This window comes from Chaetodon trifascialis, chromosome 8, assembly GCF_039877785.1.
Source record: "Chaetodon trifascialis isolate fChaTrf1 chromosome 8, fChaTrf1.hap1, whole genome shotgun sequence".
Classification (NCBI taxonomy): domain Eukaryota; kingdom Metazoa; phylum Chordata; class Actinopteri; order Chaetodontiformes; family Chaetodontidae; genus Chaetodon; species Chaetodon trifascialis.
Genome location: NC_092063.1, coordinates 9,800,674 through 9,824,537, shown reverse-complemented (window position 1 = coordinate 9,824,537; position 23,864 = coordinate 9,800,674). Strand labels below are relative to the sequence as shown.

At 42.1% G+C, this 23,864-nt stretch overlaps 1 protein-coding gene across 10 annotated transcripts in view; it reads left to right on the top strand.

Annotated features, from left to right (window-relative positions):
- LOC139335290 (membrane-associated guanylate kinase, WW and PDZ domain-containing protein 1-like) overlaps positions 1-23,864 on the top strand; it is a 94,684-nt gene that overhangs the window by 45,878 nt on the left and 24,942 nt on the right. For 2 of the 10 annotated variants that reach the window (XM_070968833.1, XM_070968824.1), the window contains exons 3-13: positions 10,279-10,398; positions 12,202-12,390; positions 13,519-13,786; positions 14,085-14,132; positions 14,384-14,466; positions 15,087-15,125; positions 18,410-18,467; positions 18,695-18,810; positions 20,340-20,462; positions 20,959-21,144; positions 22,544-23,155. In XM_070968833.1, the coding sequence (XP_070824934.1) occupies positions 10,279-10,398; positions 12,202-12,390; positions 13,519-13,786; positions 14,085-14,132; positions 14,384-14,466; positions 15,087-15,125; positions 18,410-18,467; positions 18,695-18,810; positions 20,340-20,462; positions 20,959-21,144; positions 22,544-23,155 (1,842 nt within the window). The remainder of the gene's footprint in view (positions 1-10,278; positions 10,399-12,201; positions 12,391-13,518; positions 13,787-14,084; positions 14,133-14,383; positions 14,467-15,086; positions 15,126-18,409; positions 18,468-18,694; positions 18,811-20,339; positions 20,463-20,958; positions 21,145-22,543; positions 23,156-23,864) is intronic. The other 8 variants (XM_070968834.1, XM_070968830.1, XM_070968827.1 and 5 more) reach the window with 7 other exon arrangements.

Genomic DNA, 23,864 nt, shown 5'->3' with positions numbered 1-23,864 from the left:
ATTTCAGCTGGTCTGTATGAGCTCAGTATTTGTGATGATAAAATGCCAAATGATGTGGAGCAATATACGAAGGAAATTATGAATTTTTGGCTGCAAAAACAGTGGAAGTTGAGCCTTGTGCATTGTAAAAGATTCAGTAGCCATATGGCCTTAGAATATGCTTTTCTCTGAAGCCAGATAAAATAGCTTCTAAATGGTTTGTCACGAGTACTTGCTCATTTACAGTGCGTAGTGGCAGAAGCATGCAAAAACATTTGGAAAATGCAAACTCCTCTAAGCAGATCCTGTCTGAGTCCATTTTAATGAGATTAAGGAAGTGGAAGATGTTTCTGTTTAGATGTTCTGGTGAAGGTGGAAGTGAAGTTTCACTGGAATGTGAAATAATTAAACATCTTGTGTACCTATGGATTCCTCTAAAGCAGCTTTCTGTGTCATTTCATGACAAAACTAAAGTACAGTGACCTTTGCTAATGAAATGTAACTGTGTTTTTAAGTGATTAAGAGAGAACGTGTACAAAACAATCAGTAACTGTCTTTGTGTCATGAGTTGAGCTTTAGAAAATCATTGCCATCATGTGGTTGAGTCGTCATTAGAGAGGTCTTATCGGTATGTTTGGCTGCTTTCTGTGGCACCTCCCTGAGATACTGCTCCTATTCTGCCCTTCGGTTTGGTCTCTTTTGGGGATTTTAATCATCTTCTCAAACAAAGACAGACATTTATGTGTGGATGAATAATCACCTCTTGCCATGACAGAGTCGAAAATGATTTTTCTGAGATTGCAGATTAAGACAACCAGTTCATGAAAAAAGGCTGTTAAAAGTGTCCATCGTGATTCAAATACCTAGAGCACCTACTGTAAGGTGATAACATTTCCCCAAGGTCTACAACTCCAAGGTCTGTAATTAATGACTCTGGACAGCTCGGATGCTCCTGCAGTTTATGGTGCGTGTTCGGTAGCAGTGAGTGAGTGGCCCAGTATTAGGAGACAGGATGTGGGTCATAGCAGGCACTCAAACAGGGACACATGTCCCCTGCTCCGGAGCTTTTTATGAACTGCCAGTGAGGACAGAAACTGGCTTCCACAACCTGCTATTTATAGTCCACACTCTGAATACACTATATATGTGTTTACACACTCCCTCTCTCTATCTGTGTCTCTTTCTGTCTCTCTGATTGTGTATCTGTGTGCTTCTGTTAGCGTGGAGGTTCATACCTGCATCCATGTGTATGTTTACTGTAAAATTTTCTGCCATATGCAGACTGAAGCTAAATGTAGAGCAGAGCGCAATGGAGGGTTAGAAGTAAGCAGACATGCAATACTAGTCTTTCATTTGTACTCTAAGATTTGGCTCATCTGTGTTTGCCCCTCTACTTCCTTTACAGGGGGGCAGATTAACACACCTTACAGTACAGCACAGTCCACTCTTATCTTTGGATCTCATACCTTCACAAGAGCAGGGTTACTGCATTGGATTGCTTTTGGTCATATGTTAATATTGTGTCCACTTACTCAATGTTCTAGTGCTACAACTACTTATTATTATTTTTCCATGATTGTTGAATCTCTGGACTATTTCTTTGATTAATCTACTAACTGTTTCATCTCTAAAGCATAAGAAATTGTGAAAAATTCCCATTTCAATTTACCAGAGCCAAAGTTAATGTCTTCAAATTGCTTCACTAATAGTCCAAAAGATGCTCAGCTAATGATATAAAACAGATTAGAGCTGCAATGATTATTCAATTATTTGATTAGTCAATGAACAATTTTAATTACTGGCTAATTATTTAAATGAATAATCAGCAAAAATGCCAAGTGTTCACAGGTTTCAGCTTCTCAAATGTGACAATTTGTTGCTTTTCTCTTTGTTTTATGACTGTAAGTTAAATATTTTTGGTTTTTAGGTAAAAGAAACTACTGGAAGTGTCATCTAGAGCTTTGGGAATCTGTGACAGGCATTTTTCTGATGTTTTGTAGACTCAACGGTTAATTGATCGACAATTAGAATAATCATTACCCTCAGCTCTAAAATAGATACAAGCAGAAACGCAGGAGCCAGTTCATGTTTGCCATTTTTTTCTTTGTTGGTGATTAATTTTGAAACCAGCGAACTAGCTACGGGTTACAGCAATGACTTGCTTTGCATTGTAGGGACAGAGCATTACCAGTGCAGCGAAAGAGACAATGTTGATGGCGTGACAGAAGTGAGGACATGCTTGCTTGGACTCCTTTATCCTTTTAGCAGCGCTTAGATCAATACCTCTCTCTCTCTCTCTCTGACACACACACACACACACACACACACACACACACACACACACACACACACACACACACACACACACACACAAACACACCCAGCTTCCTCCTTGTGCGAAAGATAGCGAGATGCTACTCACTCAATAACACCATGCCCAGACAAGATGAAAGTGGAGATGTGAGGAGAACCAGCACAGAGTGTGCCGCACAACAAGCCAGAAGAGCTGTGTGTGTTTGTGTTGGCTTCTCGGTGGTGTGGCGGTAGTTTGTCAGACAGCGAGAGGTGAGAATGAGGGAGAAAGCGCGAGCTGTTTGTTGCACGAGGGATCTCACGTGCCCATTAGGTGATTGTTTTTCTCGTCGTGTGTCATGCGTCTGTACCACCCTCGTCCTCTTCCTTCTTTCACCTTTCTGCCGTTCCACCATTTGGCAGATGCCCCCTGTCACAACAGCACTTTCCTGCCTTCATCCCTGTGCGGGTGGACCGCAGCTGCTGATTGACGTTGTTGTTGTTAAGAAAGAGATTGAGCCGGGAAGCATCCGTGCTGTGGGGGACACTTCATCACACCCAGAAATTACTGCTGTGTCTGCCCACTACAATCTATGAATATTTTCAAAAGCAGGACGACAGAAATAGAGAAATTAAACTTCCTTGTAGTGACAAATGAAGATGAAGACAGAAGAGGTGGAATTAATGTTAAGGTCGAGAGTGTGCACGGCAGGAGAGAGGAGATACAAAGGAGGAATCAAGAGAAATGGTGGGAGGGACACAGGATGCTTAGAAGCTATTCAGAGCAGACAGTGAGAATTATGTGTATTCATTACACAATAAAAAGTAAAGGGTAACAAAGGGGAGCTGTGGGTTTAATGCTGGTGATTTTTTCTTTTCTTCTCAAAGCCATATTATGGATTCAGTCCAGCTAACTGACTTGCAACATTGCCTGCAACAGCCGAACACAGCCAGAGAGATTAAAAGGATTGTAACCTTGGTAAACAAACAGGACAGCGAACTGTACAGCAAAATCTCTGACAGCAGACACATTTCTGTTGTCTCACAGCGTACTGTATACCAGAATATACGGACCTGTACTATGAAAGCCGGTGGCTGACTTTACAGCTTTGTTGAATCAGGCTGTAATTTGGTTACACAAAGGTATTTATTTTTCAAAAGAGAATTTGTGAGCTACTAGCACATCAAACACGGTTGCAGGTTGTAGATTTCACTACATCATATGACTCTTATTGGAGCTTAATTGTGAGTTATTTGTGCAAAATCTTCTCAATTAAATTGCGTGAGGTTGATATTTGTGGTTTTCAGTGAGATGTCTCAACGAGCATTGGATGGATTAACGTGGAACATGTTGCAGAGACCCATTTCCTCCTGAGGATGAATTGCAATTGTGTGTTTAGTGCTCATTAGCGAATGTTAGCATGCTAACACGCTAAACTACCTGCTTAACAGATCCCCATCAGCATGTTAGCATTTGGCACAAAGCACCAGTGTGCTGAGGTGCACCCTCACACAGCCGACAGTGTGGCTGTAGACTTTTAGTCTTCTTAATGTTTTGAAGAAGGTTTTTGTCAGCCAGATGTCGCAATCTGTTGCAAACAAGCAGAATTCACACACCTGCTGCTCCTGGGGTGTATTATGTTGAAACTCTGGACCTTTGGATTAGCGTATAGTGTGTGAACAAAAGCCAAAGCCAAAATATCCTTGAAGAAGTCATCCAATGTGCTAATTGTCTTTGATAGTGGCTGTGACACTCACACTAAAATGATTACTTTAGCTTAATGTTCTCTTTTATTATCACATGAATGAGTAATTGAGGTACAGACATTTTTAAGCTTCCATCTTATAAGAATAGTTCAGCAGGATGTAGCATCGGTAGCTAACATCCACATGCCGTATTAGTAGGACTTGTTATTTGTTACTTACCTTTGGGCAGAAAGAGGCTAGCGATTTCCCCTTGCTTCCAGTCTATATGCTAAGCTGAGCTAATAGGCTGCTGGCTTTAGCTTCATATTAACAGACATGAGAGTGATTCCGATGGTCTCATACTCTCGAGAAAGCAAACGAGTGCCAAAATGTTGAACTACTCCTTTAAGTGTAAAAGACCATCAAAATGTGTTCTGTGGTCAATCAGAAGTCATTCAGAAATATGTTTGTATGTTCTGTGAACACTGATGATTGATTTTTCAGTAATTATTGTCTTAATGTCAGATAGCTGTAAAAAAAATACAGTCAAGTAGTACAAGTACAGTGTATCTGATTCTATAAAAGTCAACCAAAGGTTCAACCAAATACAGTTGTGGTGCTAACATTTGGCAGATTTAAGACAAATACTTCAACCAGCAGTGAATGCACTCTCAGCTGCGAGTCCCTGTGGCAGCTTCAGCCTGGGCAAGATGAGTATGTTTGAGTTACTGAGGAAGGAGCTGCTGTGTAGACTTCAGCTTCCTCTGTTTGATGTGTGTGAAGCCTCTCTATCTGTTACAAGCTGTCATGAAATGGTCTGAGCCTATCGCTGCTATATGACTGCCTGTTTGTGGACTATTTGTTGTGTTATTTATGCATGATACACACCACATTGGTAGATGTAAGTAAAACACAAAAGGATTAGAAAACATACAGAATCAATACCCCCGTAACACCACTGTAAACACAGAGGAAAGACACAGACACATGGGCAAGCTTGCACAATTTCTTCTAGCCACTGAAAATTGCTCGTGGTGCTAAACACATGAGATGAGTGTGCATTTTTTGTATGAAGTCAAGAGTCACTCAAACGGTTAGCTTTAGAGAGTGTGCAGCATCTTTTCAGTGAGGTGCATTTAAGCCAGTGTTGGCACACGATTAAATTCCATCAAACCAATGAGCGATATGTCTCCTCTCCTTTAGTGAATAATCATACCCACCAACACCATTAAGCTTGAAATGCAGTGCGCAAAAAGTAGCTTTTCAAGAGCGTATTTGATGCCTGCAGAAGTCAGCCCGGGTCTGTCATATTTGATTTACTAAAAGCAAAATAAAGTAGACAGCAGAACACAGAGATCTTCATTTCACCCACAGTTCAAAGAGCTTTCAAGTTTTTTTCTACCAGTGTCAGTCAAAAGATCTATCTTTGTGATTAATTATTACAATTATTTTTGAGAAATGTTGGCTCATTTGAGGGGGCTTTCAATGCTTTTACCTGGGATGTCAATCTACTGGGAAAACCATAGAATAACAAAAGAAATACAGGGAGTGGAAACAAATAATGTAATCCAATGCAATATCCCTGCAATAAATACTTGGTTTGTGAAGCTCATAATGTTTAGTTTTTTAGCAGTGACAAAGAGATATTGCTTCAGCTCTCTGGTTATTTTTAAGTGGTGGTTTGTGTTGTTGTTGTATTGAATTACATTTATTTTACAGCTGTTGCTGTTATTGTATTCTGTGGCTCTGCACTGGAAGCTCTGCACTGGTTTTCCTACCAGTGCAAAAGAAAAAGCACCCATGCATCTTTATACTGTCTCTCTGGATGAATGAGCACCCAAGTTGTCCCTGAACAAAGATTACTCTCTGCCGGGTTTGGTGGTATTTCAAAACTGAAGACGTTTCCAAATGTGCTTGTGTTTCATTTTTCCATTCATGCACGTACTGGCTGGTTTCTCACAGTGAGAGAATGGAGTCCATTGATGACTGTCGGTGGAAGTTAGTTCATCAGACCCGGGGTCGGTGCTGACTACGGCCCAGTCATTGTTTCTCTGGCCAGAGAAAATAGAGACTATCCACAGTGACAGTAAGGAGACGAGCCAGACCTCTCTGTTGATGTCGCACACAGAGAGTATTCAGACTCTCTCTACAAGCTGCTGGCTATGAAACAGGAGCTATCTCCCGAACTTGATCAAATGCCCTTACTTTAGTTTATGATGATTAAATTGTGCTTTTGCAGCAGTAAAGCATATGAATTCCATCATCAAAAGGGTTTGAAAACACGTTTTATCATGGTATGCATGTTTATCATCTCTTTGTTATGGAAGATTTTCTGTGCAATCTGCAGATCATTTTCTCATTTCACTGTGTCTATAAAATGTCCAAGGTGACATCCTTAAATCAAAGGTCTCGTTTTGTCAAATCAATAGTATAAAACCCAAAGATATTCAGTTTACGGTGACATAAAATGGACCAAAGCACAGAAGAAAGGAGAAAATACTCATATTTGAGGAACTGGTCCCAGCAGGTGTTTGGCATTTGTGCTTGAAACGTGACTCAAACAATTCTGAAAATATTTTTTATCGACTGATTATTTTGAATGAGTTTTGCATCAGTGTGGTGAAGTACATGGATCTGTGAACGAGATCATTGAAACACACTTTTCTGTCTGTTTCATCTATTAATTTATCCATAATTTTAGGGCTGCAACTAAAGATTACTCACATTACTGATTAGTCTTACGATTTTATTCTTGATTAATAGTTAATGAATCCATGTATAAAACATCAGAAAGCAGTGACAAGTGACACCAGTACAAGGTCCCATCATCAAATTCTAAGATTTGAGAACCAGGAACCATCATATTTGGACCCACATTTGACTGAGACAACTGATTACCAAAATAGCTGCAGATTAATTTCTTGTGATCACTTAATCAATTTATCATTGCAGCTCTAAACAATTTCTTGATTTATTTTCTAGGAAATATTATACAATATAATATACAGATATTTTGATATAAAATTACATGTACTATCATCCATATCATGCACACCTACTGTAGAATGTGTCTGTTAATCTTCATAAACTCTAATGGTGCCATTGCTGGTATTGCTAATACTGCTTGTCATTCGCTCCAGGAAATACTCTGCACCATGGTTTTTCTGTTACTCATGGATTTATTTGTCTTAAGTGCACTTTAGCCAACATCAGTGTCATCAAATCCACCGTGGAACTGTTCAAATACATGACTATGTACAGAATAACCACACCCTCGTATCACACAAAAACTCCTCCAGAGCAAAGATAAAATTGTACTTTTGTTGAACTAGCCGAGCTTTAAACTGCTAATAGATGCATGTCGACCGACAGTTGAAGATTTGAATTTCTGTTTTGTCTTCAGAAGGACGAGATGCTGCTCTTGCTTGGGATTATCTTTAAAACACTCAGGGGTTGACAGAGGAATTCTGTGTTTCTGCTTACAGCGTGTGGTTTTTCAAGATTAGTGTCTTTCCTCAGCAATTATAGATTGTTTGCTTCAATAATAAATGCTTTGTTTGTTTGTTTGTATGGTTTATTTTACCACGAGTGTATTGCACTTTTTGATTTGAGAAACAGTGTAGTTGTATTGCTGTATCATGACAAACAATTGTCTAAAACTGGAATCCCCACTGACTTCACCACAGTCAGTAATATTCCAGGAAAAAAAGAAGTGAGATTCTATTAGTGCATCAGGACATTTTGGGGACAACTCACCATCTTGGCATTTAATAATAATGAGTGGGCATCTGTGGCTGTGACATCATAAAGTACGTCACAACGTGGCCCGCTATTCTGAAAATACTGCATTTGAATTATTCAAGATTATTCAAGACAGAGTGCAAACACAAGATCTAGTTATGTAACCCAGAAGCTCAGATTGTCAAGTTTGATGAGGAAGTTTAATTGTCAAGTGGTTGCAGAGTAGTTCTCTGATAAATAAACTAGTTGAATGCTAAACAGATGATGATGGAACTCGTGACGGAAGTTGGAAGATTTGTAGGAATGAGGCAGGGTTCAGCCTTCAATATTCAGTAATATAGGCACACCAGAATTAGTCATCCTATCAGAGTCCTCCACTGTGGGGAATAGCCTGGAATAACAGCTCCATTCCCTTCTCAGCAGACAGCGTCATTAGAGCACACTGAAGCTCAGAAACATCTCCCACCACGGGACCACCCAGTCCTATGACTCAAACTCCCAGACAACTTCACTTTCATCTCCTCCTGATCCACTGAGGTGAATACAAAGCAGCACTTTGCTTGTGTGCTGCTGCTGTAAATATCATCATCATTATATCATGTTTTTTTCCTCGTGTGAGGGATTTGCTTTCGTGCTTTCATTCTTAGCACTACGTCTTGTCAATTAAGTTGCCTCCTCCTTATCGATTTATCTTGAGGATCATTTTCAAAATGGCAGGAAGAAGAAGCGATAAAGAGAAGCCGTGTTGCCTTTGCAGTGCAGTGGAGGTGTAGGACTGAGCAGTAAAGACTTGCTCATTATCAGGTGTTTGTGGGCTGGCTGTACCCTGAGGGATGGAGTGTGAGCTTGCATATTGGAGAGGCTCAGGTAAACACTTGAACAAGCAAGAGTCTTGTATCAAACATGAGCTTTCTCACTCATCTTGAATAGAATATAGTAATAATGTTACAAGCACTGTAAAAAGTGATTGTTTTTTTTACTAGTTTTAGCCATGCTGGTGGCATGGATCCTGGGATGTAATGCTGGTCTGTCTGTTAGTGGGTCCACCACTTTGGTTCAGACTAATTTTTACAGATTGATATGTAGTTTTGTATAGACATTCATGGTGCCCAGAGGACGAATTGTGACTTTGATAATCTCCTAACGAAATTTTATCACATCAAACAACATAACAGCATTCATGGTCTCTAGAGGATGAGCAGTAGTTGTAATGCAATACTTTGGTTTATGTCCAAACACCTGCAGAACTAACATTCCCATCATCTTCAGCCGGAGTTCAGTTTTAGTGCTAATTAGTAAATGGTAGCATGCTAACGCGCTACACTAAGATGTGATTGCATTTAGCTGAAAGCATAGCTGTGCACAGCCCAGTGGAGGCAGCATGGCTGTAGACTCTCAGACTTGTTATAAAGGTAGTTTTTTTTTTTTTTTTTTTTGCAGTAGGAAGCAATAATTATGTGTACCCTCGCTGAGACTCAGTTAAGAGGTGTCTGGCTGCTGCATGTATTATGTATGTGTGAATGCATGGCTATCTGTCTATCTATATGCACATTTACACTCTTGTCCTGACCACAGATGGGTCACAACTTCCGTCAACCATCTGGCCGTCATCTCATCTCCTTTTTGTACAGACAAAGACACAATAGCCCCTGTCTCCATTGTCTGGTGTCAGCTCCCTACTACAAAGTGTTTCCACTACAAAGTAAAAACACCGCAGACCACTAATCATTAACCCAGAAGGGGATCAGGCTCAGGGCAGGAAGGCCAGCAAGGAAAATGTGAATGTTGGTTTGCCTTTTAACAGAATTTGAAACTGATGGGTTGATGGAGAGTACTATCAGCCTTCTAATCTGCAGTTCTTTCAGAATTATGTCAAAACTCCTGAGTTTCATTGTCATGTTTTCCCGACACAAAGGAATCCATCCTGATTTATATTGTCTCAGACTGAAAAGCTTTTATTGTACTTCTCTCAAACCTACAACACCTAAGAAGTGCAGCTGCTCAGCACTGCAGTTGTAACAGGGACAATGCAGTTTTAACAATCAATAACAGCTTAAATAAAACGAATATGATACTATTATGTGTGTGCATTTTACAATTCCAGACTCACCATGAAGTCACTGATGGATTGATAACAGTATCAAAATTATTGCCGAAGGCGACCTTTATTTTATCTCCTGACTGAGCAGGCAGCAGTTTCCCATGAGGCAGAGACATAGCAGGAGATGCTAGCCTCAATTTAATTTCCTGACATAATATTCACAGCCGCTCGCCAGTCACTTCGCCTCCAATCACAGCGCTGAATTACAATCACACCCTCTTGATTTCAGAACTCTCTCATTTGCAGCTTTGGAAACCCTTCGCCATGGCCGGTCATCATCTGAAAAAGCTGAATCAATGTTTGGATGTTGCATTTTAACACTAATGACAGGCTCTCAGCGTGGTAGTTGTGAGAGAAGCATATTGAACACATTGTGCTCGGGGGAAAAAAATATGATTCAACCTTCAACTGTAAGCACGTGGTTGGAATTTTAACAGGTTATTAGCAGCCGTCTAAACTTTGTTTTGTTCTGTCCTCAGGTACGACCCGTCCCCCTCGAGACGGAGAGGTCCCAGGGGTGGATTACAACTTCCTGTCTGTGGAGGACTTCCTAGAACTTGAGGACAGTGGCACACTACTGGAAATAGGAACATATGAAGGTGAGGATGATGATTATGATTATAACTGACACTTATGATAGCGCAGGTGTCCCGATTCGCCACAGATACACCGTGCGTGGCAGCGATCAACATTTATTTCTTCCTACATGCAGGCAGGCTGTAAGACTGTGCACTCAGTTGATTCTGATTAGACTGTGCATGATGGGAGGAGATGCATCCAGGAGACAGCAGGTCACTCCACATCTGCCCCTCTCACTCTGATTAGGACACTGTTGTGCAGCGCTAAGTCTCATACTGACACAAACCTGTATGTGTCAACATGTGTGCACGTGTGTGCACTTGTCCATTGTGTGTTTGTTTGCGAGCATGTTCGTTACGCAGGTCTAAGTCTGATTTGTGTGTGCGTGTGTGCATGCGTGTGTTTGTGTGATTGTGTGCATGCAGCCGGGAGAGTATGTTACGACATTAATCTGCTTGGCACCGGTTCTGCTGTGTGTTGGCACGTTTCTCTCTTTCACGCAGACAATGTCAAATACCTGTCCACAGGAGTCCGTGGCCATGCAGACAACCAGACGAAGACAGGATTATTGATTCATGGCTAACTCTGACTTAAAATGTCTTGCTTATATGTACCTTCTTGTAATTTTCCTCAAAATTTTGTTTAGTATTTTGGGGAAATATGGGGGGAATTTGGGGAAAATCTTTGTATTTTGATAATGAAAGTAGAGATTTGATAGAAGTTAGATGAACTGACATTTAACAACATCCATGGCTAACTTAAAAAAGAAAAACAGTTCAGCATTTTGGAAAATATTGTTGTTGAAAGTGAGGGGGTAACTGCTAGCATGGGGCTGTCTGAAGCTAACAAAATCTGCCTACCTGCACCTCTAAAGTTTATTATATCTTGGTTGTTTTTGGTTGTTGTTGACAGAGACATACTAATTGTTTTCCACTGCTTCCAACCTTAATCCTAAAATAAGCTAATTGGCTGCTGTCTGTAGTCTTAAATTAATGGACAGATCTGAAATTCATATTGATCTTCTCATCAATAAGAGAGTGAATTAGTATATTTTTGCCAGGTGGCCCGTGTAGAGTCCAGGACACTACTGGGCCCAGTCAAGAAATAGTTGTAAAACATCAAGTTGTCGTTTACACTTTTTGTACATATTAAACAAATGAGACATATTTGTGAACTCAAGAGGGGCTGGCTGGTGGACGTATGGTGGGACAGCTGTTTTCAGTCTTTATGCTAAGATATGCTAACACCTTCAGCCTCATTTTGAATCGACAGATATAAAAGTAGGTACTGATCTTCACATTGAGCACTCTGTAAGAAAGCTAGTAAGCCTACCTTTAAAGTTGCCCTTATATGTTATGTATTAGAGCCCTAGTTCACCAGGGCACCTCTCTATCTCATTCTTGAATATTTCATAGAAAGAATATTTGGATACAGGATTTGTAAAAATAAACTAAAATAAAAAACTCAAAATAAATTCTTTGTTTGCACCACTGACGAAAACTGTGTCAGTCAGAAAAAGCTGTTAAATCAAGCTGGGTGTTGTGAGCTTGTCCATTGTTTCTCTCTCAGTGTGCTTTCAGAGTCCAGACAATGCAGCTCTGCAGCCTCAAGCACAAACTAGAACCGTTGCTTTCCCACCAGCTGCTTATTTCCACGATTTGTGGTCACATTGTGATCCAGCTTTCCTCTCAGTGTAAGATTAGGACGTTTCATAGATCCACTGCCTGTTTTTATCCCCGGCTTCCTCTCTCTGTCTCGGTTTCTCCTGCTCCCTCCTTCTGTGTCTCTCTCTCAAGCATGCTAATGTCCTTCTTGTTGCCTAGGTAACTATTATGGGACCCCCAAGCCGCCAAGGCAGCCCATCATTGGGACAGTGATTCTCAGTGATGCAGGCTCCCAGCAGTCCACCCCGAAGCGCACCAAGTCCTACAATGACATGCAAAACGCCCGAGTAGTGCCTGCTGACGACGACGATGACGACCAGGCCACGGAAATGAACAACAGTTTTACAGGTGAGGGCGTAGCTGCACCTCTCCGGCCAGCCGCTCTGTTTGTTGAAGTTTCTTTCCCTGCAGCTTTCTTTGTCTGTGCACCCGTAGTATTCTCCACCTGAGCTGCACCAGCTCTCGAGTGGATTCAGGAGTGTCTGTGCATCCGTGTGTGCCCATTATTAGTGTGTATGTTTACGATCCTCTCCTCTGTTGTATGGCGCTCGGTGTCTGGCGGTTACATCATGTCTTTGTGATGCTGATTCCTCTTCTGTGAGCCTCCAAACACTGCCACCTGCCTGTGAGGAGGGGGTTCAGTGGGGCAGGAAGTAGTTTACAGGCTACACTCATAAGATTGATCATTTTCTCCTCATGCTGCAGGCCTCACATCCACTCCTACCTGTGTCTTACTTCTTTCTTTTTTATTGCTTTTGCTCATTAAATTCCCTCAAGCGTGTGAACATCAAGTGTTAATATTTCTGCCTCAGGTGATAATAGTATTTTCACGCCAGATATTTCTCGTCACGTCTTCGCAGAATTGTCATCTGCATGTGAATCAATTCCGTAAAATATATTTAAAGAAGAAATCCAGTGACAATATGAGATTTTTATGTAAAAGTGTCGGTGTTTCCCACCTTTTCCTCTCTTTAGAGCTCGATCCTGGTTTTGTGAGTGTGTTTTTTCTCTCTTGATGGTGTGAATCTATGCCCTCTCTGTGTCCTCCTGCCAGGCTGCCAGAGTGTTGAATTAGCATTTGATCAACCCTGAAAAGCCCACGGAAGTGGTGGAGAACACTGGGCCAGAACTGGGGAGCGAGTGGGGGTGGGGGTTGGGATAGCTAGCTGTAGGAGAAAGAGACTTATGGGTGGAGAGGTAAAACAGGGTGGGGGGTCAAAAGGAGTTTGGGAGAGACTGTTTCTGGAAGAATTAGCATATTCTTGGGGCCTTTTCAGTACACTAGAAGTGGGCGGGAGCCACATTTCAGATAGGGGGAAGGGGAGGTGCTGGGACTTGGTTTAAGTTGCATGATATGTGCTAAAGAGTGAGCGTGTCTGCTTTACTGCTCTTTTCTTGCATGCACGCAACATAAACTTTGTTTTTGTTCTTTTTTGGTGTTCTGTCGTTCCGTGTTGTGCTCGTTGTGTTACCCAGGATCCTTAGTGCGTAGTCTCTTCCCCTCTCCTTTGTTGTGCACAGGTAACCCTAACGACCAGGACGAGAGCCGCGGCGGCATCCTCCGGCCGTATCCCGCACGTGACAATGCTCCATCCTGTGGTCTGAACAATGCTGCCACCTCCACCTCAGACAGTGGGCAGCAGACCCTCGCAGAACCCCAGGTGTCTCCAGAAGACCCACTGGGGCCGCTGCCTGACAACTGGGAGATGGCCTACACTGAGAATGGAGAGCTTTACTTCATAGAGTATGTATCAGCCTGCAACATTTTACAGTTTGACCTGCTGCACACACTCTTTGCACTGCAAGCATTTGTCACAGGAGCTCATACTGTGGTGTTTTCTGTATTTTACCTGCACGATTATCGCTTTTGTTCGTCCAGTGGCTTGTCTTCCCCCATGATTTGGTTTTTAGGCCTCTCCCCAGCCAACCTGCCCAGCCCCCTGGGTGCCACTGCTTTCCTGTTAATCCCTGCATGTCCCGATCTCTAAAGGAGATCACATCCTGATCACCTGACTACCTCCACCTCTCTGTCCTCTCTGCAGCACGGCAAAGGCACACCACCAGGACATGGCTGTGTATTTTCAGAGCTTGTATGTTCATTTCTGCTATCACTGAATTACAGTATGTTCTTGTGTAACAATAGAGGGAAAAGTCTGGCCGTTTATTGTTGTTATCCTGCCTGCGTCGCTTTGTTATTCTCATTTCTCTTTGCAGCAGACGCCTGCTGTCCTCTGTAAACTTGCTGACGCGGTTTACTTTCTAATTCTTATTGATGCATTCATGCACCCCTGCTGTGCTTTTATATGTCGGTTTGATGGCCTGTTGTTTTTTTCCCTCTCAGCCACAACACAAAGACCACATCATGGCTGGATCCTCGGTGTAGAGACAAAGCTTCCAGGCCTCTGGAAGAGTGTGACGACGATGGTAAGCTGCTACACGTCATTTATGTAAGAAACGAGCACGTTCACACTTCTGTGTAGTGGTTAAGGAATCAGTAGTGGTGCTTGAGGTCTCATACAGTGTGCTTCTCTGTGTGACACTGTTAAATTTCTTAGTTTCTCAGTGGCAAATTCATAAAACATGTTTTATCAGAGCTTAGATTTGTTTTTCTTCACAAGATTTGTTGATTTGGTTTGTTTACAACATTTGCCACGCTGTAAAAGGCTAATTTTATATTCTCTCTCAAATATTATCACATGAAAAGATGACAAATAATTCCCATATATACAAGAAATGTTTGATAAATTTCAAATGACAGTTGGCTGGTTCAGAATTCAGAACACAGATTGCTAAATTGCACCATCCAGTGGTGAAATGTGAAGTGAAGCACTTCACTGCACGGGTCAGGTTTTTTGGGATGTTGTTTTATCCTGTTCATATCAGCTTTGAAACTAAGGTGTTTCCCTCTTTGCCTTTCTCTGGACTGTCACTTCATTCTTATTTGCTCTCGATTCTTCACTCACAACCCACCTCTCCTCTGCTATCCATCCCTTTTTCTATTCTTCATTTTGTTTTCTTTGTTTCATCCTGCTTTCATCTTGGAGAAGAAGGGATACATACAGAGGAAGTGGAAACTGATCTAGGTATGTTTTGGGGGTTTTTTTGCTTGTTTTTAGACTTTTATGTTTAAAAATGTTGATGATTTGTTGGTTAGGAGATTTCTTTATTTGAAATTTGAGCTTCTCGACTGTGCCGGCTGCTGTAGAGAGACGTTTGAGGCAGGATAGCTTTTGGCCATGAGTGGCACCCTATTGCAATGTTATAATGTTTATATTTTGTGCTGTACCAGCTTGTGCTCTGCATGCTACAAGCAGGGGGAGTGACATGAAAGATGACTGTGCCAGCTGCAGACAGCTGTGGTGCATATCGGCAGCTGGTGATGGTGCTGTGGTGGTATGGTAATACAATGGAACAGCAATATGACTGAAAAAGAGCAGAAGACTGTGAGCTAATGTAAATAATGCAAGTTTAATAAAATCAAAGGGAAAAATCAGCAATGGATTTAATATCCTTTCTGAGAACCCAAGGATACGCACAGTGTGTTTTGCAGAGGACTGTAAATGTAAACAAATCTGTATTTGTTTACTGAAAAATCCACAGAGTAACTTGAAAGCATAATGGATTTTCTCCAGATTTTCTGCAGAACGGAGTTGGTGTATGTTTAGAGATGGTACATAAATCCATCAGATGACAACTTTGAATCCAAAGATGATGGGACTGTGAAAAACAAATAGAAACAGAATGTAGTCATTTACAAACATTTTACAAAGCGTTCCTGAGCCCATGTAGTAGCATCCTTCATACCATATATGTCAAACTCAAGGCCCGGTAGAATTATCTTTGGCCCACATGATGATATCTAATTATTATTAGAGCTGGCCTGCCGGTATATTGCACACGCCACTAGTACTACAAGTCTCCCAATGCACTGCCAGTGCGTTGGCATGTCAATCAGAGGCCCGCCAGTGCGAGTCCCTGCCCCACTCGTTCATCAGCAGCCTGATGGAGCTCATCACCTGCAGTCAACTTTCAGCTACTCTCTCCCCGAAAAATGGCTAAACGAGGGTGGACTTTGAAAACAGGGGTTTTCAAGGTGAGTGGGAGGCAGAGTATATGTTCGCGGATATGAAGGGCAAAGCTGTTTGTCTTTTGTGTGGAGACATTGTGGCTGTCACGAAAGAATATAACGTAAGAAGACACTATGAAACGAAACACTATGACAGGTAAATTACTCTGGAAAGCTGCATAAAGAGCCAGAAGAAATGATTGCAACTGATTTTTCTTGTATTTAATGATTAACATAGTTTATAGATTAAAAATGCTCTTATAAGCTGTGTTAGCTTCAGGTTCAAGTATCTGGCTTACACTACTGTGCATCAGAGAGCAGCAAACTCGGGTTTAATATATGTTTACTTTTTGCACTCTTATCTTGCTACCACTAGGCATGTTTGGTTTTTCTTTGAAGGAAATTATTTTTTGGCTGTTGTTGGCCTGTGGGAAAATGTTTTCCATTTGAAATTACTCTGGAAAACTGCAGATAAAGCCATAAGAAATGAATGCAACTGATTTTTCATTTATTTAATGATTAATGTTGGTTTATAGGCAATAACTTATAGGCTGTGTTAGTTCCAGGTTCAATGTGTGCAATAAGGTCATTTCAATCAGTTTTCAATAAACACTGAACCAGTCCGGCCCTCAACTTGGAACAATTTTTTTAAATTTTGGCCCACTGCATATTTGAGTTTGACACCCCTGGTTTATACAGTCATGTGTTCACAAAGTGGTGAACCTCGCTCCATCCTCACTTGTGAACGACTGAGCCTTTCCAGGATGCCCCCTTCATACCCAATCATGATACTATCACCTGTTTCCAATCAACCTGTTTACCTGTGGAATGATCCAAACAGGTGTTTTTGGAGCATTCCACATCTTTCCCAGTCTCTGTTACTCCTGTCCCAACTTGTTTGAAACATGTTGCTAACATCAAACTCAGAAGAAGCACATATTTACAAAAATCAGTCAAACCATTGAGGTCAAACATTAATATATTGTCTTTGCACCATTTTCAATTGAGTATATGTCACAAAGGATTACACATTATCTGTTTTATTTATGTTTCACACAGTGTCCCATTGTTTTTTGAGCCAGGGTTGTCAGCCTGACCATCATAAGTTATGGCTGTGTCCGTGTCAGATATGACTTTAATGGTTTTGGCAGTTGGTTTCATTACATTTCTTGCTCTGTTCTCCAAATGTGTCCCACAAAAATCTCAGTTTATAAATGGAGCCTCATGGTGTTGATTGCTCTCCTGTATTATAGGCAGATATACTGAGCTGTCTGTGGATAAGTTATATGTTGTTGATCACAGTTCTGCCTTTTAATTCTAATATCTAATTGTGCTTTTTGGACTCAGGTTGATATATGTACTTTAAGTTGCTTCACTGACTGGCAAATGGCTCAGCTGCTGATTCTCGGCCCTCTTGCAGGTAGCACAAACAACCCTGTAATGGAAGTCAGTCTCACACAAGGTCTTGGATGTCTGGCTGTAAGGCTTTATGATTGCTGGCTGCTCGGATGCAGACAGTCTGTGATTATTGATTGTGAAATCCACTCTCTTATAAAAGTGTTTACTGGACTTGGGAGAAGCCCACAGTAACACAAGGAGGTAATGTCTTTGTCTGAAATCAAATACAATGAGGAGGAGGGCCGAGATGCCAACAACTTAATGGGAATGTGTCAAGTTGATCGGCCTCATCTTCCCGTCTGTTCCCATGGAGAGTGGTTAGGTGTGTGTGTGTGTGTGTGTGTGTGTGTGTGTGTGTGTGTGTGTGTGTGTGTGTGTGTGTGTGTGTGTGTGTGTATAATGTGCACGGGTGTGTGAATGGGTGTGTTCACAGACTGAGGAATACTATGGTAATGGTATTCCTTATGTGTGTTGACCCTGATGCGATGAAGGCTTGCTTGAAGCTGTGTAGCGTCTTTATTTTCACACAGTTTTTGTGAGATGTTGTGAACATAATGAGTGTAACAGAAGTGGTTGTAGGCAGCAGGAGAGTGATCCAGGAGACAATTATAATAGCAAACAGGCATAGCTAGACTCCTCTGTACCCAACAACATTGTAGAAGTCAATTTTATTTCTGCAGTGCCAAATCACAACAAAAGTTATCTCAGGGCACTTTTCTTATAGAGCATGTCTAAACGGTACTCTGAATAATATTATTTATTGCTATTTTTATTAGCAGGCATTTTAAAGGGAGCCTTTATAAGTAATTTGGACCATCTTTTGCCCTAACTTGTCACTCTGCTCTGCTTATGGTCAAAGTGTTATTATTCTGTGTTTAATGTTGTGTGCCTTCTGTATTTCAGAGCTGCCTCCAGGATGGGAAAGGATAGAAGACCCAGTGTACGGGGTGTACTATGTTGAGTAAGTTAATCACCTTACTGACACATCACCTCTCACAGACAAACAGGGTTTCTCCAAATTATTACAACATCTTACAAGTCTTTTCTCTCCTCCAGTGATTCTAAGGGTTCATACTGATAAGAGCACATTTGGTGGCGCTTTGATAGACCAAGGCTGTCATTTCTGCTTTTTTCTAATCAGTCTTTGCCCGTATTATCTTGTTTCCTTTCCCTGTCTGTCTTTCTCAGTCATATAAACAGGAAGACCCAGTATGAGAACCCAGTGTTGGAGGCGCGGCGTCGGAAAATCCTGGAGCAGCAGCAGCAACAGCCGCAGCCTCCAGAAGGTGAGCGGTATATTCGAGGTTCGTTTCCTGCCCTGGCACGGCACCATTTCTTTATTTCTTCATGTCTGTGAGTGTCACGTCCTTCTAGTTCGTCCAGTGCTCTCCCGGGTTTGGGTCAGACTGTCTCTACTGTGACTTGACTTGAACTCCCTTGTCAAGACATAATGGAAAAAACACTGCTCACTAAATGATCATTTTGATTCTCATCGGGACTAAGTTTTACTATAATAGAGCTGACCCAAGCCCTGGTGTCGTCTTTGGTGTTTAGCTTTTAATTTACGTGATTTCAAATCATAAATGCCGTATATCATTCTTTATTTGATCATTTAATTTGCTTTATCATGAGAGGGCGAGGAAGAGATTTTTCCTTTGGCCCAGAGGTTTTCAAACAGTGAGGTTCCCCAGGCGGCTGAATGAGAGTTGATGGGGGGACGTGGGGGGAGAGACGTGAGGCACGCATACTGTGTGAAGTGAATGGGACAGGTGCTCCTGAAGACAACGGGACGTTTAGTTATTGTAGTTTGGCCCATTCATCGGCACAGTCAGGAAGTGGAGCTGCAGTGGTGGAGGCAATTAAAGCACTTCAACACCCTTGGCACCAAATTGCCACAATTTGTGTCACACACAAGTTCTACTTTCCAAGAACGTCATCATCCCCAATGTCCATCGCAAATACGTGGCCATAAATCTGCTTAGATATCCTAAAAACAAAACATATAAACTCTTTATTACTCCAAAACTTGCCTGAGAATCCTCATGTTTGAAGTTTCCTTCAGAATCAAAGTGATCCAGTGATAGTTGTCATACATCGAGGGATACTGAGGAAAAAGGAACTGCAGACTTTTAATGGTGGAAATTTGCCAAAATATCAACAAACATACGTTACAAAAATGGAGCTCAAGTTGTAGCCCACATCTAAAATCACAGAATCCGTGGAAACATCACGCTTCCTGTTCAAATCCCCCCAAACCCTCTGAACACCTAGACTACAATTATCACCCAAAAGAACAATAACAGGAGTGATGATATTCATCGCTATGGACTGTTTTGTTGTTGCATTATTAATATTTTTGACAGCATTGAGGCTCAGATTGTCCCATTGTGCCCAATGTTTGTCCTGTGTTGAAAACCTCTGGACAAACAGGCAGAGGGGTCTTGATTTTGTCTGAGGGGGTCCCACAGCATCCATTTCAAAAACCCCTGCTTTAGCCCACAATGTTTTAACATTTAACGGTTTGCAAATAACATTATTATTTTTGCTACATTATGATTGCTAAGATCAAATGTAATTTTTTTTACAACACTTAGTATCTTACATTCAACAAATACCACCAGTGGAAGCTGATGTACTGTCAATGAGGGATTAATTACAACTGAGGCGTAAAATGAATCAGTGAGTTTGTACAGAATGTGCTTAAAGCTCTGTGTGTCTATTTGTGTCTTGCTGTTCTGTGTTTATACGTGTGCATGTGTGTGCCATGTAAATACACCTTTGTTGTGTTGAGTGTGTGTCGATTAATATGTGTGTCTTGGTTGTGTCTGTGCAGAGTGGATAGAGGAGCACTCCTCAGCAGCGGCTCCATTAGCAAACTACGCTCCAAACCACCTGGAGACCTACAGGGACCCGCAGGTCCCGCCAACTCTACCTCCCGGCCCTGCAGGAGTCAAACGTAAATCCCTATGTTGAATACACACTGTAGATACTTCATCACTGCTGCTTGATGTTTCTATAATGTGCTCTTAGATACATCATGTAGTTCAGATGAACACAGGAAAGTAACAGCGTTTACTACGTCTACACTGGAATTTCCAACTGTACTTTGACAGAAAACAGATTTCATTTCTGCTGATTTGTTTACAGTCTTTTGAAGTGATGTTTGAATAGGACACCACCAACGACTCAGGAAACTGCTGAATGTGGAAGTGACAGGCGAATGTTGTTCTAAATTTCAAGCTGTTGAAGCTGTCCATGTATCAGAAAACAACACTTTTACATCAGACGAATTAGTCCTTGTCCTAACCCTCCTCTGTCAGCTTGCAGATTTCTCCACATATAAGAAGCAGTTAACAAAATCTGATCCTGATCTGAAGCAAAGAATTCCGACTGTATCTACAAAGGATTATTGAATGCATAAGGGTAAGAGCTGTTTGTCCCGTCTCCCGCAGGAGGGAAGCCTTTCTTCACGAGAAACCCGGCAGAGCTGAAAGGAACCTTCATCAACACGAAGCTGAAGAAGAGCCGTCGTGGCTTTGGCTTCACTGTGGTTGGAGGAGACGAGCCAGATGAGTTTCTACAAATCAAAAGTCTGGTGCTGGACGGGCCTGCAGCCGTGGATGGCAAGATGGAGACAGGTGCAGTACATACCCACTGTCAACAGGGGGCACTGTTTTCATTCAACACACACGGTTGTGCTCGGCCATCACATCATTCTGTACTACTTATGGGCCCAGTTACCAGTGTCCTCTCTCATGCATGCAGGGACTTTGACGTGCACTTCAGCAAAGTCAATGAGGGCTCAGGGCTCTCCCACCTTCAATTCAGAAAGTGCCTAAGGGTCCTTTGATTGATTTTTTAAACCACTTTATGCACACTTTCCATAAGTCTGCAACTCTGCAGACCTTGCTTAAGGGAATAACCCTCAACAAAACTTCCAGGAGTCGGAGGATGGATTTTCCTGTTAATTCTAAACACACATTGTCAACCAGCACTGATGTTTGTCCTCTGATGACTTGATAGTGACCACAAAATATAGTCATTTGGTCAAAATACTTTTCTTACTTATCAAAAGGAGGCAAACAATGAACAATCCAGCCAAATTTCATTAAACTGAACACAGTTAGAAATATCAGCCACCTGCACTTGACCATGCATAGAAACGTCTCTGTCCACTTAATTTGATTTCACAAAGTGCTGTCCAATTCCTCATGCAGTGCTTGAAGCCCTCACACCCACCTGCACTCACACAGTTACATGATGACACAGGTGATGTCAATTAAAGGGGGAGTCCACCAATTTTAAACATCAAAGTCTGTTCACAGGTCTTGAGGAGTAGTGCTGCATATGCGGGGAAAAAAAAGTTATATAAAGTCTTTTGTGGCTCCAGAGGGAGCTGCATGAAGTCTGATAAAATGCCTCGAGTGAAGTCTTTTTAGACCGCGCAGGGCAGGGCTGAAGGCTTATGCGAAAAAAATCTGGGGGTGTGGAGTTAGGAAGAAGTGAGGTTACCAGACCTCTTGAGGCTACTAGCATAACACACCCAAATGTCAGACCAAACTGCTGCTGGTAGAGTTGCATTGTGGGTAATGTAGGTGCCAGGTTTTAACAGGAAAGAAGAATGAGTGCAATAAAAACGATGAAATCTCTGGTTCTGCTTTGCCAATTTGATCCTTTTTTCTGCCCATTTCAATGTTAAAGGCTAAATCTGTGGAGAACTCTTTTAATGTCTCTGAGGATTCAGTGCTCAGGGTTTAGGGGGGGCATAGGAACTGGGTCAGTGTAGCGGGTGGTTGGATCATATCCCAGCATACACTGTCTAATGCATGGTACACCCCTGTTGGCGCTTATTACAGGCAATGTGGCACTCTCGCTTCATTTAACTGAATCATGGAATTTCGTACATCTGGGGAATAATAGTAAATACCACCAACAATGTTTAAAAACAAAAACAATAATTTAACTTCAAACTCCAGTAAACAGCTGTTAACTGTATAATTGATGGCATCACTCACTGTATAATTTTCCTTGCTGCAGGTGATGTGATAGTTAGCGTGAATGACACCATTGTGCTGGGCTACACCCACGCTCAGGTGGTGAAGATCTTCCAATCCATCCCCATCGGTTCCATGGTGGACCTGGCCTTATGCCGTGGCTACCCGCTGCCCTTTGACCCCGATGACCCCAACACCAGCCTGGTGACCTCAGTGGCGATCTTAGACAAGGAGCCTATCATCGTCAATGGACAGGAGACATTTGATTCGCCTTCCAACCAGGCCGGACCCATTAATGGCATGAGGGAGCCGCGGCCACACAGCCCCTCGGCTGAGGTGGCGTCTAACGGCTCACATGGCTACTCCAGCGATGTGGTCACTCTGGCCTCATCTATAGCCACTCAGCCCGAGCTGATCACCATCCACATGGAGAAGGGGGATAAGGGATTTGGCTTCACCATTGCCGACAGCCTGACGGGAGGAGGGCAGAGGGTAAAGCAGATAGTGGACTATCCACGCTGCCGTGGCCTAAAGGAGGGGGATATTCTGATGGAGGTCAACAAGAGGAATGTCCAGAATATGAGCCACAATCAGGTGGTGGACCTGCTGAGCAAATGTCCCCGAGGCAGTGAGGTCACCATGCTGGTGCAAAGAGGTACGTATGACATCTTGGTGTCAAATATTTGTCGGCAGAGGCGGATAAACGGATGCAGGAACTCAAGTCTTGATTTGATAGGATGTGTGATTAGGCCAACAAAAGAATGCACTGTTGTCTGCTGAACAGACAACAGCTTGAATTGTTGGCATGGAAAGAGTGACATAATGAGATAGCAGGAGAGAAAAGTGAGGAAGAGAGTGGGTGGCCGGCTGAAAATGCTCGGACTGGATGGGATGAAACGAGGAGAGGCAAAGAGACGATGGGCTGAGTTAGCATGGCATTCGATGAGCAGATGAGTGTGGGAAGGAGTGGGAGGCTGGGTAAAGAAGCGAGATGGATGAATGAGAGGGGAGGGGAGGAGGAGCACATTAGGTCAGGGATTTGTATATGCTATGAATACAGATGCTGCTGAATTGGATTTCAGAGACTTGGTTCGTCTACACGTTTGCTATCGACTCATGTTGCCTGTATGATAACTGGGTACTGTGAAAACTGTGACTTGTTTTTGAAAATAGTGTACCTGGAATGAATAAGTGAGAGGAGATTAGATCCAAAATGACTGAATGTTTCTTTTCATTTCATTTGGCTTATTCTTATGGTTACTAATGTGGATTTTTAATGTTGGACGGCAGTCTCAGCCTGTTCACTGCTACATTGTGCCATTCATGTTCCTACACACTACACTTTGGCCTAGAATGACCCACAG